The 18,504-nt window shown below is 36.5% G+C and overlaps 3 protein-coding genes across 4 annotated transcripts in view; 2 read left to right on the plus strand and 1 right to left on the minus strand.

Annotated features, from left to right (window-relative positions):
• Positions 1,552-10,520, plus strand: LOC109223603 (threonine--tRNA ligase, chloroplastic/mitochondrial 2). Its single transcript, XM_019387982.1, has 8 exons — positions 1,552-1,955; positions 3,569-3,715; positions 3,848-3,995; positions 6,506-6,759; positions 6,902-7,279; positions 8,935-9,243; positions 9,383-9,583; positions 10,120-10,520. Exons 1-8 carry the CDS (start codon positions 1,620-1,622, stop codon positions 10,378-10,380), a joined length of 2,034 nt encoding a protein of 677 aa, XP_019243527.1. The 5' UTR covers positions 1,552-1,619; the 3' UTR covers positions 10,381-10,520.
• LOC109223604 (fasciclin-like arabinogalactan protein 7) lies at positions 11,940-13,980 on the minus strand. The gene is made up of 2 exons (XM_019387983.1): positions 13,874-13,980; positions 11,940-12,941 (listed from the first exon to the last, which is right to left on the minus strand). Exon 2 carries the CDS (start codon positions 12,911-12,913, stop codon positions 12,116-12,118), a length of 798 nt encoding a protein of 265 aa, XP_019243528.1. The 5' UTR covers positions 12,914-12,941; positions 13,874-13,980; the 3' UTR covers positions 11,940-12,115.
• Positions 17,966-18,504, plus strand: part of LOC109223605 — a 9,728-nt gene continuing 9,189 nt past the window's right edge. The window contains exons 1-2 of one of the 2 annotated variants that reach the window (XM_019387985.1): positions 17,966-18,138; positions 18,346-18,417. In XM_019387985.1, coding sequence (XP_019243530.1) covers positions 18,100-18,138; positions 18,346-18,417 — 111 coding nt within the window. In that variant the 5' untranslated portion in view covers positions 17,966-18,099. The remainder of the gene's footprint in view (positions 18,139-18,345; positions 18,418-18,504) is intronic. The other variant, XM_019387984.1, reaches the window with a different exon arrangement.

An 18,504-nucleotide genomic window follows, 5' to 3' on the forward strand; every position in this document is an offset into this window, starting at 1 on the left:
ATGTCTTGGTTCGCAAATTGAACATTTGACAAACAAAATTTTTGTCCATCAATATGCCTACATAGAAAAGGTATTGAAACGGTTTTACATGGATGGAGCACATCCATTAAGCACTCCGATGGTTGTTCGATCAATTGATGTGAATAAGGATCCATTCTGACCTCAAGAAGAGAATGAAGAGCTACTTGGTCCTGAAGTACCATATCTTAGTGCAATTGGTGCACTAATGTATCTTGCTAACACTACAAGGCCTGACATAACTTTTTCAGTTAATGTCTTAGCAAGATATAGCTCTACTCCTACAAGGAGATATTGTAATGGAATCAAACACATATTACGGTATCTAAAAGGAACTACTGATATGGACTTATTTTATGGCAATAATTGCAGTCCCGATCTTGTGAGTTATGCAGATGCTGGGTATTTATCTGACCCACACAAGGCTAGATCTCAAACAGGCTATGTGTTTACATGTGGAGGCACTGCCATATCTTGGCGATCAACTAAGCAATCAATTGTGGCCACTTTATCTAATCATGCTGAGATAATTGCTATTCATGAAGCGGCTACTGGTGCTTATTATGTTCCAAATCTATGAAAGAAGAGTTGAATTCCCCAGAAGAAGATTCGCCGAACGGAGAACTAGGTCGACGCGCCACCAATACATTCTACCTTTGAAATCTGGCTTTACCTGGGCAAGTCGAGAATGTGTGTGGTTGAGGTCTATAATACATCTTATTCGAGACAAATATAGTTTGAAGTGTGACAAACTACCCACAATTTTGTATGAAGATAATGCAGCATGCATAGCTCAATTGAAGGGAGGATTAATAAAAGGAGATAAGACAAAGCACATTTCACCAAAGTTATTTTTCACACATGATCTTCAAGAATGGTGATATTAATGTACAACAAATTCGTTCAAGTGATAATATGGCTGATTTGTTCACCAAATCTCTACCGACGTCAACCTTCAAGAAGCTAGTGTACAAGATTGGCATGCGAAGGCTCAAGGATGTGAATTGATGCTCTCATCAGGGGGAGTTAATGCGCGTTGCACTCTTTTTACCTTTCAATGTTTTGTCCCACTGAGTTTTCCTTGCAAGGTTTTAACGAGGCAACCAAAAGGCGTATTATTAGATATGTGTACTCTTTTTCCTTTTCTAGAATTTTTTTCCCATTGGGTTTTATTTTAGTTAAGGTTTTAACGAGGCACTTATCCGTTGAATAGACATTCCGGGGAAATGTTATAAATAAAATTTTATTTATGGTGAATGTCTATATTTAGAGAGATTATAAGATTTATTACTTGGTGGCTAAGTTACCCTCTCCCCGTAAATAGAGGATTCTATTACATTGTAATTCACTCCAAAATCAATAAGAATTCTCCCTCCCTACTTTTCTTTGCAATATTGTTCTTTTCTTTTATTGTTTTATAACATGAAAACTAATGTCCAAGCAAATCAGATTTTTCCAACAAAAATATAAATATTGGCGATGAAAATGTTTATTAATCGCGGTAAAAGTGAAGAGCGAAATATGAGGAAACAAAAGCTCCACCACAGAAATCAAAAGACCCACAGCAACAACACAGCAGATAATTAGCCAAAATCTCAAAAATGAAGTACGTTGGGGCTCTGGGCAAAACAATGGCTTTATCACTATCTTCACGCCCTTCTCTCTTCACTTCCTCTATTAGAAACACCTTTTATAGCTTCCCTATTCGTCAATTTAGCACTAGTCTTTTTGTTCTTTACCCGTCTAAGAACTCTAGTAGTACTAGGAACAAGTTGCTGAGATGTCACAGCAATTCTTTCTCGACCTATGCCGTCGCCACCGATTCTTCTGAAGCTCCTGCTGCCGCCGATGAACGGACAAATGGTGATGCCCCAGTTGAGAAAATTGTCCTACCCACTAACGAATCGTCTGCCACACTCCTTAGAGTTCGCCACACGGTAATGTTCATATTTTGGATGTTTTATTTGGGTATTGAAGAAATTAATACTACCATTTATGCTATTAGACTTTAAGTTAAATGCAGATAACTCTATTTAATAGCACTGATTGGTAATTTTTGGTAAATTGTAATACTAAGTAACTTGTTATACCAGGTTAAATTATAATGAAAATTGAAAATATTTTCATCCAAAAGAGGGACAATTACAGAAATAAGTAACACTAATACATTGTTGCCATCTTTAATGCCGCAGATAGTTTAGAGGTGGAACCAAGATTTGAATTTTATGGATTTGCGACTATAGGACAATGACCTCAAGTGCTAATAAATTTAATATTTGTACATGTCTAGTGGATTTTTTAACACATATATAGGGTCTAGGCCAAAGCTAATGAGTTACTCATACGTTACACTGCGGATCAACTCGGGACAAATACAACAACATATTCAGTGTAATCCCATTGTGGGGTCTGGGAAGGATAAAGTATGCGCATACCTTACCCCTACCTTGTGGAGGTAGGTAGGCTGTTTCCAAAAGGCCCTCAGCTCAAGAAAAACAAGTCTTAGCAGGTTTGAACCGGAGAACAGTAATAAGGAGGTCGGGTCAGAAATACTAATAAAGATAAGAACTTTAACAACAATAATAACAAAGCAGTAATATAACCAAGCAAGGGGAACAACAGATGCTACATACTAGTATTGGTATGGAAAACAAAAAACAAACAACCAAAACAAACGTAGCAGATATGGAGTCCTAAACTCGACGGCCTACTAACCTTCTACCCTAATCTTTGACCTCCATATCTTCCTATCTAGGGTCATGTACTCGGTAAGTTGGAGACATGCCATGTCTTGTCTAATGACTTCTCCCCAATACTTCTTCGGCCTACCTCTACCTTTCCTCGAACCCACAATATCCAACCTCCCGCCCCTCCTCACTGGGGCATTTGTGCATCTCCTCTTCAAATGCCGGTACCACCTTAGCCTCGCTTCCCTCATCCTATCGTCCACAGAGGCCACTCCCACCTTGTCCCGAATAACTTTGTTCCTAATCATATCTCTCTTACTACGCCCACACATTCACCTCAGCATCCTCATCTCCACTGCTTTCATCTTCTGAGCATGAGAGTTCTTGACTCGCCAACACCTCTGCCCCATACAACATAGCTGGCCAACACCCGGGACAAGTGTAACTCAAAATAATGTTCTTATAGTGTTTCCTAGATTACCATATGCCACCTAATTTTTCACTCGTTTCAACATTGGAAAATAATCCATGAAGTAATTTACAAAGGTAAAATATTTTTTCACGGAAAGCTATCTTTTTTGTGCTGAAGACCATTGTGTTGAAGTAATTGGTTTTGATCCTAACCCATAGTCTTCTTCTTGTACATTATTTGGATTTGTAATTGTTTTTCTATAATTTTAATGTTGTTGGAAATGAAGTTTGTTTTGTCATTGCAACATATTCTATATTTTTTTGCAAGGACTGGTTACTTTACTCTCTCATGGGATCATGTCGAATGCTGAGTTTTTGTAGTTAAGAGTGATCAGCATTTTAGTAATATCAATTACCATCCTGAGCGTGTGTCAATGCATTTCTTGCTGCAGTGTGCTCATGTTATGGCCATGGCAGTCCAAAAGCTCTATCCAAATGCAAAAGTGACAATTGGGCCCTGGATTGATAATGGGTTTTATTATGATTTCGATATGGAGCCTTTGACTGACAGAGACCTGAAGAGGATTAAGAAGGAAATGGTGAGCTGACTCATTCTTTTTCAGTTACCCAATAATAATCCAACCCCCTAAAAAAAGAATAAGAAAATAGTTGGATTTGTCAATGAAGCTGTCATTTCTGGGTAGAGAATTGACATTTTGAATTTTCTGTAGGATCGAATTATCAGCCGAAATTTGCCTCTGGTTAGAGAAGAAGTTAGCCGGGACGAAGCTCAGAAAAGAATAATGGCTATCAATGAACCTTACAAGGTAGAGATTTTAGAGAGCATAAAGGAGGAGCCAATTACCATATATCATATTGGTAAGACTTCGATTAATTGCTTTTGTTTAGTTTGAGAAATGTATATTTAAAATGTTACATTAGCACATTGTACATGTTCTTCTAATTCAGACGATATAAGCTTTTACTTTATGATCGAATGACTCATAAATGGGAATGATTGTGGGGGAGTAATTCAAGAACCATAAACCCTATATTTTCAGGACCATACTTACTTGGTGATTGATTGAAGTAAGTGGCTCCCATTATCAAAATTATCTTGACAGAAGATTGTGGTATTCCACATGAGCATTTTTGAGAGAATGAACCTTTATCTATTTCTTGAGGAGCTACTATCATACATGTTGACCTATATCTTAGTAGCTATCTGGATGTCATTGTTATATAACAAATGACCATTTGGTAGAGTGCTAGATGCACTTATACTTGTAACCAAGTCAAGTATTTCTCACTTTGAGAGAATTTCATTTCTACAAATAGAAACTTTTGTTTGTGGAGGACCAAATTGATTTCATATGAAGTGTTTTATAAAAAGGTTAAGTGAAGTTTGACATTTCCATGACAAAGGCTGTTAAGAAAGACCTTCTGCTCAAGTTAAGTCATATGCAGAAATTGAAATCTGGGGTTTAGGTGGAGCAATGTACCATATCGATATACTCCCTCTATTCCAATTTATGAAACGTAATTTGACTTGGTACGGAGGTTAAGTATGAAAGGAAGACTTTTAAAACTTGTGGTCTTAAACATACCATAATATTTGAACTTGTAGTCCTAAAGGACCATAAAAGCTTCTCATTAAGGTTAAAATGGGAAGTTTAAAGTTATAATTTCTAAAATAGAAATGTGTCATTCTTTGTGGGAAGTGCTAATAAGGAAATAGGGTAACATAAACTAGAATACCGTTTCACATAAACTAGAATGGAGGGTGTAGTATTTTTTGGAAAAAACCATATTGATATAGTTAGCGCTAATAAAAACAGGAAACTGAATTTTGCACCGGGAAGCCAGGTGGCTTGAACCTGGCTGGATCCTATGATAGTTGATCTGTTGCAAAATCTTACTTCCAATCCTCCTGAACCTCTTCCTCCAACTCGAACTTTGCCATTGAAGCCTTATACTGCCCTCCTGTCCATCCTGGAAGCTTTAACAAGTTTGCAGTGGTCTGAGGTGTGAGCATATGAATCGGGAATAGTAGTCTCATCCAAATCAACCGTCCAGGGATCCAGACTCAACCCTCGAGGTGCCAGATTCGAGTCATCAGTCCTTGCAGTGCAATAATCAAGTTCCATACTGTCTTTAGTACTAATAATCATTATTACTATTTTTAATTTAAAAGTGCTTCAGAACTGCTGAGCTTTCATAAAGCTACAGTCACTTAGTGACATGTTGAGAAAATGTAGAATAGGTGAGATTACTTGTAATCATTTTACTGCATTACTTCATATATAGTTGACAAATTAGGATCAGTCGAAGAAGGGATTAAGACTTTTAAGAGGTGGCAAAAGAAGGTAAGTTTACACTTCTAGAGTTCTAGCTAAAATTACCCTTCAATCTGTAGGTCTTCAGCCAATATTTGCATATTCATCCTTTAGAAGGCACCTAGACGAGCTTCATCTCGTATTTTACAGATTTTGATCGGATTGTAGAACATACACATAAACCAATGCTTTTTTTTTTGGTAACAATGTGAATTACCATTAACTTCAAACATCATATACACCTATAGAGCACCTAATTCCCATAGTAGAAATTAGGCCTCCTACATCCAACAAATAAAGAAATTCTAATTACATTGAATATGTCCTATGAACTCCCTACATTTCTGTGCTTTCCTAGACATTTGTAGTAATTCTATTCTTTCTAATACTTCTCTTTTGATTTGTACAACTATCTCGTCAGTATTTGTTGTCCTACTCTGAAATTTTTTGTTGTTTCTAGCTCTCCAGGTGTGATATATTCTTGCTAGTTGGACTGCAGCTACGATTTCTTTCCTGAATTGCTTCCAGTGTTTACTTCTGATCTTCTCCAGCATTTGCCTCACTCCTATAGTTTGTTCTTCATAGTTTGTCCATCTGCTCAGTTCATGATGTACTGCTTTTGTCCATGCACAGTGTACAAATAAATGCTCCTGAGTCTCCATTGCATCTTCATTACACAGTATACATTTGGCATCTTCAACCTGTATGTTCATTCCAATCATTCTATCTTTAGTCAGTAATTTCTCTTGAGTTGCCAGCCATCCTATAAATCTGTGCTTTGGTTGAGTTACTGCTGACCATAACATGTCTGCAATCTTCATTCTTTGTTGACTCCCTATTAGTGCAATGTAACTTGAGTTTATAGAATACTCCCCTGTATTGTTGAGCACATACTTGCCCTGTACATACCAGTCTCTCATCAACTCTTTGATTGTATTTAATTTCCTCCAATACCAACTGCTATCTATTGGTGGGGAATGAGTCCATAAAACCAATGCTTTTACAACAGAGTATATATTGCTTTTCTCATTATCAAATGCTTGCCTTTTGTAGGTAATGAATGGTGGGATCTTTGTGCGGGACCTCATGTTGAAACTACAGGAAAGATTAACAAAAAAGCTGTTGAGCTTGAATCTGTTGCTGGTGCTTACTGGAGAGGAGATGTTAAAAAACCAATGCTCCAAAGGATTTATGGCACCGCATGGGAGAATGAGGACCAATTAAAAGCATACCTTCACTTCAAAGAAGAAGCTAAACGGCGTGATCATCGGAGGCTTGGCCAAGATCTTGATCTCTTCTCCATACAGGCAGGTCTCTTTTGATTAACCCATCTACGAGCTTGTGATATATGTACACTTCTTGATGGAACTAGCCTTAGATGCAATTACTTCTTTTTCATTGTTACATATGCTTACATGAATTGAAACTCATTGATTGTAAAACTGGCAGGATGAAGCTGGTGGAGGCTTAGTGTTCTGGCATCCCAAAGGAGCTATTATTAGGCACATAATAGAAGACACTTGGAAAAAGATTCATATGGAGCGGGGTTATGATTTACTCTATACTCCCCATGTAGCTAAGGCAGATCTTTGGAAGATTAGCGGTCATCTGGACTTCTATAAAGAGAATATGTTTGATCAGATGGAGATTGAGGAAGAGCTTTATCAGCTTCGGCCAATGAACTGCCCTTATCATGTATTGGTCTATAAGAGGCAGTTACACTCTTATCGGGATTTTCCAATCAGGGTTGCAGAGCTTGGAACAGTGTATAGATATGAGTTATCTGGAAGCTTACATGGCCTTTTCCGTGTAAGAGGTTTTACTCAGGTATGTTTTCAAACATAAGATTTATATTTACCTGAACATCTGTATCTTGGATTTCAGTTATCATCCCTAAATGTGAGCGGTTATTGCATTCTTGTCTGAAAGAGAAGGAATGGGGGAAGGGTGTACAAAATGGGTAGTGCATTTTATTTGTTTTTCCTTGTGCTGTAACCACGATGACCTACGGCTTATACACCAATTAATATGAAAAAACGAAGATGCGTTCTTGTAAACCATGTTGTGGAGCACAATGTACTTGTTATAGTTGATAGAAGTGATTTGTCTCCTCGTCTTGGAGGCTAGGATTTTGTCTTTGTCTGCTCTGCGTTCTCTCCGTCATAGAGACCATACCTAATGTGGTTGAAGAAATCAATTTGTTCTATCTTTTGGGGTTTGGGGTACCCGCCTTGAGTCTCAACATCTGATCTTTGTTATTGGCTGAAATGTGTATTTCCAGTAAACACGGAAAGTTTCATAATTAAGAGAACCACAGGTCATTTTATTGTTTTTCGTTTCTTTTTATTAGGTCAAAATTTTCATAGGGCATCCAAGGGGAAGACTCCACGAGAAGTGGTGCCTACGACACCAGAAAGAGCAGAAATTTCTTCCAGAAGAAACTTTAGGGACCATAACGTGCCCCATAGAAGTTCCAAAGAACTGCGTGAGAAGGGAGAGAGGGAAAAAAACACACATGTACACACAAAGGAAGGCACTTCTTTATATTGCTTCGATATTCTTTCTTTCTTTTTTTCTTTTGCGGTGGTGTTGGGCAAATTTGCTTGCACCTATACTAATTCACCGGGCAGCCTACTACAGCCCACAAACATGTGCCAAGTAATCCTACTCACCAAGGCTGGAGTAGATCACGTAGAGTTTTGTAGTTGGGATAGGAACTTGGGACCTCTAGGTTGTTACTCCTATGCCTCCACCGCTCAGCCATCCTCTTAGGGACCGGACTACTTTGATTCTCTCTTTCTAGTCTGTTTCTGTCATTAATGTTTGGTGTTCTTCCATCAGCTCTTAGCTTGGTCCCAAAATTTCGCCTTGTGCTCTTTGCCTGTCAAACCTTTCTTGCAAATTATGCCCAATGCAGAATTGAATGCATTTTTCATCTTCCCCAAATGGTATAAGCAGAATTTCTGGAATATTTGTAAGTCTGAAATCTGACTCTGGAGCCAAGTCACATTCTCCTCTATTCATGCCAATGACTTTCCAAGAGGATCCCTAAAAAAGTATAAGGACACGTGTGAGTGAATTAACTGTGATGCTGTGGAGTTTCAGCTTCTAACCTGCTATAACTAGATCTTTTACCTTGATACTTCAGCCTTTGTGAAAGATCAATATAGAACTCTTTTTCCCTGCATTAGAAGTGGTGGTGGGGAGTTGTTAACCGTACTTTTTACCTGTTTGTAATCTTCTCGACCGCAGTAGGAGATTTTAGTTTCCACATTTATAACTATAATAATTAAAAGATGTTGTAATGTACAGTCTTCTGGGTAGAATGCTTTTCCTATCTCAGAAAAGAGACAGGAAAGATCGAGTTTATGATATGATTCTGAGAAAATGTTTGCTTCAAGTGTTCGTTCTTTCAGGCGGAAACTCCTAAGTAGTAGCAACTTGCATTACTGTAATCTAATACCCCTTTATTGATTTTGCAGGATGATGCACATATCTTCTGTTTAGAGGATCAAATTAAAGATGAAATCAGGGGTGTGTTAGATCTGACCGAGGAAATATTACAGCAATTTGGTTTTGACAAGTATGAGGTGAACCTTTCAACAAGGCCAGAAAAGGCTGTGGGAGATGATGAGATTTGGGATAAAGCAACATCTGCACTTAAGGATGCTTTAGAAGACAAAGGTTGGAGCTATCAGATAGATGATGGTGGTGGGGCCTTCTATGGTCCCAAGATTGATCTGAAAATTGAGGATGCTCTTGGAAGGAAGTGGCAATGCTCAACTATACAGGTCTCTGTTTGCAAAACTCTTATCAAGTTTTGAGCTTGAACAAATAATTCACAAACTTGAAGTGTTTTTTCCTCTTCATTTTCTTGTTTCAAGCTCGCTATTTCTTTGTGATCCTTCACTGACACATGAACTTCTACAGGTTGATTTCAATTTACCCCAGCGCTTTGACATTACATATGTTGACTCAAATCAAGAGAGGAAGCGGCCTATCATGATCCATAGAGCAGTTCTTGGATCTTTGGAGCGCTTTTTTGGTGTTCTCATAGAAAACTATGCTGGTGATTTTCCACTTTGGCTTTCTCCCATCCAAGCTCGAGTTTTACCAGTTACTGATGCTCAGGTAATCAATACTTGTTTGACTAATTCTTGTTTTCCATTTACACAAAACCATGTTAAGTTTATCACCCTAACCAAAGATTTGCTGCTTACGCTATACTAACTTCTGTAGTCACCCTTTAACATAATTCGTGGTTTTTTTTATTGGATTGTACAATATGGATCAAGATGAAGGGGAGCCTTGGAGCAACGGTAAAGTTGCCTCCTTGTGACCTATAGGTCAGGGGTTCTAGCTGTGGAAGCAGCCACTAATGGTTGCATTAGGGCAGGCTGTCTACATCACACCCTTTGGGGTGCGGCCTTTCTCTGGACCGTGCGTGAATGCGAGATGCTTTGTGCACCGGACAGGAGAAAAAAAAAATATGGATCAAGATCCATGTCATTTTCATCAAGTCAAACAGTACCACAAGACTTCATTATGAAGTTTATGTCTTGAAACTGGTCGATTGTAATCGTCTTCTTTTATATTTTGATCTGTCTATTAGCTTCTGCTGATACATAGGGTGACTCGGATTGACTTATGTGTGCATGTGTTTACAGCTCCAGTACTGCAATGAAGTGGGAAAAAAACTAAAAGCTAGTGGTATTCGGGTCGAGGTTTGCAGTGGCGAACGCCTACCAAAACTCATTAGGAATGCAGAGAAGCAGAAGATACCATTGATGGCTGTAGTTGGGCCCAAAGAGGTAGAAACACAAACTGTTACTGTTAGGTCTAGGTTTGCAGGGGAGTTAGGGAACATGTCCATTGATGAATTTATCAGTAGAACAAAGAATGCAAGTGAAAACCGCACATTCTTATGATCAGGAGCATGGTATTGAAAATGTTTGGTAGTGGCTCTCCTAAATTATAAGTCATTCTTGTATGATTTAAACATAGATGTGAACCACAGAGCAATAGAGAGGAAAATAAAGGAATACAGGAATTCTTCTTGAATCTTTTATTTTGTATTTCCTTCTTCACAACTTATGTGCCTGGACTGTTTTAAGCAGGTCATGACATTTATGAGACAATAAAAATATGTCATATAGTAAATTGAAAAATTTAAAGTTAAATTATTTCCGAAAACAAAAAGGTGTGGTTCTTCTACTCATAAATATTCAATTTTCACTGGCTAATTTTCTCCAAAAAAATATATTTAATTATCCAAACACAATTTCAACTATCACAAACTTTTTTCTAACTTCAACTTAAAAATTTGAAATTTCTATCAACTTACTGAAGAAGAACTTGCCCCCCATGTAGAGTTGAGGTATCTTTAGTGATAAATAAACTATTTCTACTTTAGTTGACCTCTCTAAAATCTCATAAAAAATGGGTTTGTTGAGATCTACAGTTACCAGTCTTAACAGCTCATTGTCTCTTTTGTTTTACTATCATTTTTTACACGTGAATTAATTAGTAGATTAATTGGAGGCCATGTGATTCCAGTTGTAAGATTTTTAAAGAAGTGGATGGTTGTGTGTACTATCTCCGTCTCAAATTATTTCTTCCTATACTAGCCTTAATATTACTTGTTCTTGAAAACTAAGGGTAAAATAGTAAAAAATCTTTCCTATTTATTTGAGACAGGGTATTATTTTTCAGTTTCTCTGTCTCTCTCGTCACTCACATAGTAGAGAAGCTGTATTAAAGTATGTTTGTTAAGATTTTGTCCTTTTCTCTCAAGCTATTAAAGAGGTCGGACATAAAATTAATGTCACCTAAGAGTAAGAGATTAAGATTAAGAAATCCTTGGGGATTGTAATCAGGCAATTTAATCAAGAAAAAGTTGAAGATAAATTCAGAATTGTTGTTTTGGGCCACTAGGTTTCCTTTATTCAGAATCGCCTCCCCTGAATCTAATGCAATAAACACTTTGGTCCCTACTTTTGTGTTTTAGAAGTAAACTTCGATTTGTCACTCGACCTTCTGGTTCTGTCTTCCTAATATTGCATTTGAGTATCTTCTTTGACATGTGGTATTGTTATGAAAATGTTTCCTCCTAATATTGGTGAAGTAGGGTAGGAAGTTTCTGGACATTGTATCTGATTGAGATGTAATACTCACTCTATTTAAGAAGAAAGACGAAATTTGAAATACGAGAATCAAACTATCTAGTTCCCGTATTATCTCATGTTTATTTCTTACGTTGTATCTGGAAAAAAAAAAAAAATAGATATACTTTCATTAAGATAGACTGCCTACATCGTGCAGCATTTCCCCGGACCCAGCATGAACGCGGGATTCTTTACGTACCAGCCCTTATTAGAAAAGAAAAAAAGTTTGTTAGAGGACAGGATTTGCAACAAAGCAATGGAATCAATAATAAAAGCTGAATTGGCAGCAGTTTGGAAAAGAGCCCACAATGATAAAACTAAAGAATAGAGAAAGAATATGGAGAATGAGAAATGAAAAATGATACATGAATGTATACAAAAACATTGTAACCAATAACCAATACTAAATCACCAATGGAGTATAATCAAAACCAATAAGAAACAGATGTACCATTTTCAACATAATTTAACAAAATTCCCCCCCATAAGATCATTTTCCTTACAATAACAACATCAAGAATCCACCAGCAATTGCCAAAACCAAATGATTCAAAATGCCCCAGCTCATCATCCTGTGAGAAGCCGATGGCGATGAAGAATCTGGAGAGGCTGCAGCTCTAGCTTTTCCTGTTTGATCAGCAGCTGGACTATCAGCAGTAGGGGCGATATCTGTTTCTGGCGCTGGTGCTGGTGCTGGCATTGGAGGTAAATCTGTTCCGAAAATGGCTTCAGGAAGAAGTACCTTGTCCACCTGATAAACAGCAACGGGAAAAGTCGTGCGAACAGCACTACTAACTTTAGTTCTAGACCATCCTGAGTTAAGGTGAACGGTCCCTGAATCATCGGTGAAATTCAAGGAATATAAATTTCCTCCAGCGAAGGTATTAATAGGGCTCATGTCACTAAGGTTCTTGAAGTCGGCTAGACTATAGTAATGTGGCAATGCATGGAAAAGGCAAAGGGATTTGAGTTGGTCTGATGTAAGGTTGGAAAGGGAAGGCTTCTTGAGTGAAGCAAAGGCTGAGTCTTTGGGAACGAAGAGTGTGATCCCTTCTTCTGTGTCGTTGGCTTGGCTTTGGAAAGTATCGATGACTTTTGTCGATTCAAGGTAGTTAAGGAATGTGTGGAAAGGGCCAGCAACCGAGAGTAAGTCGGTTAGGTTTGTGTATTCAGGACCTGGTGCTGGTGCTGGAGCTAGGCTCGGAGATCCAATTATAGCTTTGCCTTTCCCAGCTACTGTTGACAATTGAAGGACTAGAAGTAAACTACAGACAATGAAAACAATAGAGTAGCCCATTGCTCTTAGTGCTAATATACACTGACCCCTACAAATTCAAGATCCATGATTAGAATACCAAAATCAGAGCAAATGGGCACAAAGTTAGCATCTTTAGTTAAAACTAAGCCAAACAGGACCGATTCAAGTGAATTGCTGCTCACACTTAAACTCATTTTTTCATCTGAGATCACAAGAATATGTTATCTAGACAGGGGCGGATCTAGAGTTTGACATACAGGTTCACGGGACCTAGTAGCTTTTGCTCAGACTTTATTTATATATTACCAAGTTCACTAAATAACAACAAAATATTTGACCATGAATCCAATTATTATTATATTTTTTTTTTAAATTCAATGCAAAAACACATAAGCTTCAAATCCTGTATTCGCCTCTGTAACTAGACACCCTTTTACTTAGATCTCAGCATTTCCACTTCAGAATTTCCTAAAAGGGTAAGTTTTATCTACACATTTGGATGGATAGTGTGGTGCATTTTCATACTTACATTACAAAATCATACTAAAATTTTCTTGAAAAACTTGAGCAAGTAACAACTGAGTATAAATTGATCACTAATTAGTAAAATTATAACTAATCAACTCAAGAACTAAATCAATAAATAATTGAATTCAAGATAAAGTAGTAAGTACATACAGGTAACATGCAGTAAAATACAAGATAAAAGCAAATACAACAGTAAAAACACCAAAAAAAGGAAATTTCCAGATTTTACAATGTCAGTATATCAGCTTTAGATATCTTTGAGGAAAACAATGCAGTACATCAACCTGACTAAACAAGAACACAGATCCAGATCCAGTCATACCCCCCCCCCCCTCCACCCTCCCTCCCTCCCCAAAATTCCCACTACCCTTTTACACAAACATAAACAGGATAATGCAAATGTTAAGAAAAACAGAGAATTATGAGAAAGAAAATGCAAAGATTAAAAGAGTGATTATGAAAGAAAAATACCTGAACTGAGGAGCTCAGAGAGAGAGAGAAAAAGCTTGAGAGCAAAAGGGTATGGAGTTTGGTATACAAAGAGAGTATTTAAAGAAAGAGGAGTGTAAATTTTACAAGTTTTGCACTGGCATCTGGTGAAGGGAAAAGGGGTTTTTGCTTACGTATATGATTACTCTTTGTCCTTATTATTTTATATTCATATATGTTAATTTGTCTTTTGAGTGGAAATAACTTTGACGACAAGACTTTAAAGCAAAGAGTTGCTGTGCGTTGTTGGCCTTTCAATGTCGCACTTGTATTCTCATCTAATTGTTTTCTTTATAATGTTTCCATGTTTATTCTTGTGTCTATAAATTTGTTATCTGCCTACAAAAATATTATATAAAATGTATAGTCTTAAACAATCATGTTATTTTTATAAGGGAGTTAATTGTATAGTCTTAAACATCCATGTCATTTCTATAGGAGAGTGTCATTGAGGTTAAAGTTAAAATACTATGGTCTGGTGATCAATGAAGTGAGTGAAAACCATGAGGTCTTGAGTTTAAATCGCAGCGGAAGCAAAAAATATTAAGTGATTTTCTCCAATCTATCCAAGCTTTGGTGGATAGAGTTACCTGGTGGAGTATTTATTTTTGATACTGGTACTTTTTAAGTCTTGACCCTTCTATATGTTTACCCGTAAAATGATACAGTTAAATTTATATGTGGTTTATATACAAACAAAGCAATTTGATCCCAAAATGATACAGAAATTAAATAAGAATGCAAGACATATCGTCGAAATCGAAATAAAATAGCAGATAGCTTGGTTCCAGGAGCAGAGCTTCCGGGGGCGATAATAGCAATATTAATAAGCAAGAAATAAAATGTTCTTGAGCTTTTGAGTAGCGTATAGCATAAGTTTGTCAGAAAATTTTTCCCTTATAATGGTTGTTGAACTCACTATTTATAGCTACACCTAGGGAACAAAGTCCTAGGATCAAGCCCCTCTTAAATGACAACTATGAGGGCCATTGAAGAATGTATAACGGCATATTATGAATGTCATATTCTCTATAACGGAATATGTATTTAATATTGCAGAATATTTTTCATTGAATGCTATCGGGTGACAAGCATTCATGAGCAACATTCCCTTCGGGGGTTACCGAGATTGTTGCCCCCGGACTTGATTTCCACCTGTCTCGCTTTCCATATATCTCCGATTCCACATATCGCTCTATTATGCGAGTATTTAATATGAACATATTTTTTCCTATACACTATATAGCTGATCATAATACCTATTTGTAAATTGTATTAGCTAAATAAATCTTATATTAGGGCTTGTAGATATATCTTTCAGGGAAATAAATACGGAGATATAGGTGTCATGCACCTAGGTATCTTTTGATATTACAACCATATTATTAATTTATTACAATATCAACTTTAATTATTTTTAGTTAAAGCTTAAGCAAACGACAAGGTTGCAAAGATATGATCTTACCTGAGCTGTTTTGAGCAAAATGACAACCAAATAGCTAAGAATATGGGTCCAACATGAATTGGCAGTGTCCTACTTTTGCTTATTGCTTTACATGATTAACAATCTAATGCTTGTTTAGTGATACATTTACCCTAAAACATTAACTAATGGAGTACATAATTTGATTTTTTTGGTAATTAAAAAGTAAAGTGCAAGTTCAAAAAGAGAGAGAGGGAGAGTGTGGTGTGTGTTTATTTACAGCTGTCGTAGCTAATTTCTTCATAACCAGCTAATAGACGTCTAAATTGGATACACAACAAACTTTGATTTTGACTAAGTTGAGATAATACAACAACCATAGCAACATACTCAGTGTAACCCGACAAGTGAGGTTCGAAAAGATAACGTATACGCAGACCTTACTCCCTACCTTGTGAAAGTAGAAAGTATATTTTCAATAGACCCTTGGCTAAAAAAAACATAATCACAGCACTTAAGTTGAAAAATATATGTAGAAAAAATTCCTTCTTGTTTTTTTTTGGGGTGCAGGTGAGCTTTTAGTGGTTAACATATATAGCTCCGTCAATAATGAAGAGAGAAAAGTTCAAAGGAAAGAACTTATAGAAAAGTATAATCTTACACTCAAGTATACGTAGGACAAAATATAGAACTTAATTTTTATATAACTGATAGTTTAGAATTTTTTTACATTAAAGGTATAATTTAATCTATTATAATAGTTATTACTCTTTTTTTAGTTAGTATATATACCGGTTTTCTTATAAAATTAATATATTAAATATTATACATCAATTGACCTAATAGTGTAAAACAGAATCTTATACACTATTAGCATATAAAATCTCATGACAATTTTTGATCTGTCGGCATAAATAGGAGAAGTAAAGTGTGTGAAAACGGAGATGTGGAGGTTGAGTTGTTGCTGTCGGATACAATAGAAACCAAATTCTTTGAAACGGAATATATATATATANCTTCTGAAAAAGTATCTTTGAGGTTCATAGAGCTTGTTTGAGCAAAAAAGTATGAGACCTTTTTTGTTTAAACTAATTAAATAAGAAGATGGAGGGTAAATCCTAGTTAAGGATAATTAACTCTAGATCCGAGATGAATAATATGAATAGAAAAATATAGCTGAGTATGAATGGTTGCAGTGATTATGGCCAGATTTAATTGCATAAAGAGAGATGCATTAAGTAACATTAAATGGTAATAAAATGTAAATAAAGGAAAAGATTCACCCAATCTTGAGTGAGACGGGTCGTCTTTCATTTGATCAACGTGAATGATAGAGAAATACAAGAACCTTAAGACCCTTTTTGGATATGATAAAGGTATGGGATCACACATCCTCTAATCACTTTAGAGAGGTGTGTTTACATATTTTCTAGAGAGAGGGGAAGGGAGAGGGAGAGAGAGCCCCCTTTTTGGGAAGTCCTCTCTTCCTATTTATAAGGGGTATCCATAGAAAATCCTAAAAAAGTAATATTCCCTTTGAGGATCCCAAAGCAAACTAGCTGTTTCATCACTGCCCGACCTCGGCCTTATTGACGACTGTCCGACCTCGGCCTTATTGATGACTGTACGACCTCGGCCTGCCCGACCTCGGAATTATTGATGACTGTCCGACCTCAGCCTGCCCGACCTCGGCATGTTGTCTCCGCGTGTCGAATTTCTCTGATCTTATTTTGAACCATACAAATAACAAGTACTGTTTATTTTTGCGAGTCAGTATACATAAATTATATATTAATTAAATATAATTATATACAAACTACACATAAATTGTATATTCACCAGTTATATTTAACTTATACGGTTAGGTAAGCGACTATTTCATGAAAATTCTTATAACTTAAACAGTTGGCACTTCTGTAAAGCAAGTTTGGGAGCGTGATAAAGAAGATCCCATACATCACGAATCCTATGTATTTTAGGCATTTAGCTGATAGTTTTTTTCTCTTTTTGTTTAACTATTTTTTGCATAGTAAAAACTCAGGTCGGGACGTTTAAAGTGCCCCTATCAGGATTGTATTAGAACAAATTTTGAGGACACGAATCCAAGACTCTTATTAAAGATGGAGCAATATTAATATTTCACCGTACTCCTTGATGGTAAAAAAAACTACCTTCCATCTAGGTTACTTTTAAATTTTAATCTTACGGTACAAATTATGGTCTTCTGAAGGGTAATTCAAATGAAATAATAATTTTCACTCGCAAACTTCAATTTTTCCCAATAAAATTTATACCCAAATACAACTTCAAATTTCATATACTAATATTCTAATATTGCTTTCTGTCTCCTTTCTTCTGGCATACCCCTTTCATTTTCTTGTTCACATTTTTGCGTGTAAAGTTTGCGTTTTTTTTTCACCCACATTTTTCCAAGCATTTTCTTCACTTCCTTCAGCTTTAGTTGAAGACAACGAAATTGGTAATAAACTTCCAAAGTTGGTCCATTTCGTACTTCATCTTTATTTTTTTTTAAGAGAAAATATTTTAAAAAACATCCTCGATAAAAGTCTGAAAGTAAAATTAAAAAGAAAAAGAAAGTGTAAACTGGGCTTATTGGGCCGTAAAGCTAGCGCGCTAACTCATAACTTGGCCCAATTTATGTGTAAAGGCCGAGGCCCAATGCAAGTTTTTGGCGCGAAGAAAAACTGGCGCGTGTTTGTGCATTTTTCTGCTCCTGCTCACAGTGATAGCTCATTGGGTGAATAGAGTAGAGTGATTGCATTCAATGAGCTTGCTAGGGTTTCGTCCTCCTCAATTCTCTGAGGTATGCTTTCCAATCCATCACTATTTTTTCTTTCGCGATTTTTTGAAGTTTTATGCATACTGAAAATTCAATAAGCTATGCCTATACCAAAATCACAATCTATGCGAAGTTTCAGTTTCAATCACCACTCGCAAGCTCAATAATTTGAAAAGAAATGGAAATAAAGTGAAAAGGGGATTAATTGACTTGAACAATTGATTGATGTAGGAGGCTGCTTGGCTTCCCGGCTGGCTTCAGCAACATGATGTGGAAATTAAATTATCTGACCAACATGTGGAGGTATTATCTTTAAATTTGTCTCTCTTTTTTTTTTTTCTAAATCAGAAACACCTTGTTTTTTGGGTTATTGAAAAATCAAGTAAAAGT

Source organism: Nicotiana attenuata, chromosome 3, assembly GCF_001879085.1.
Source record: "Nicotiana attenuata strain UT chromosome 3, NIATTr2, whole genome shotgun sequence".
Lineage (NCBI taxonomy): Eukaryota > Viridiplantae > Streptophyta > Magnoliopsida > Solanales > Solanaceae > Nicotiana > Nicotiana attenuata.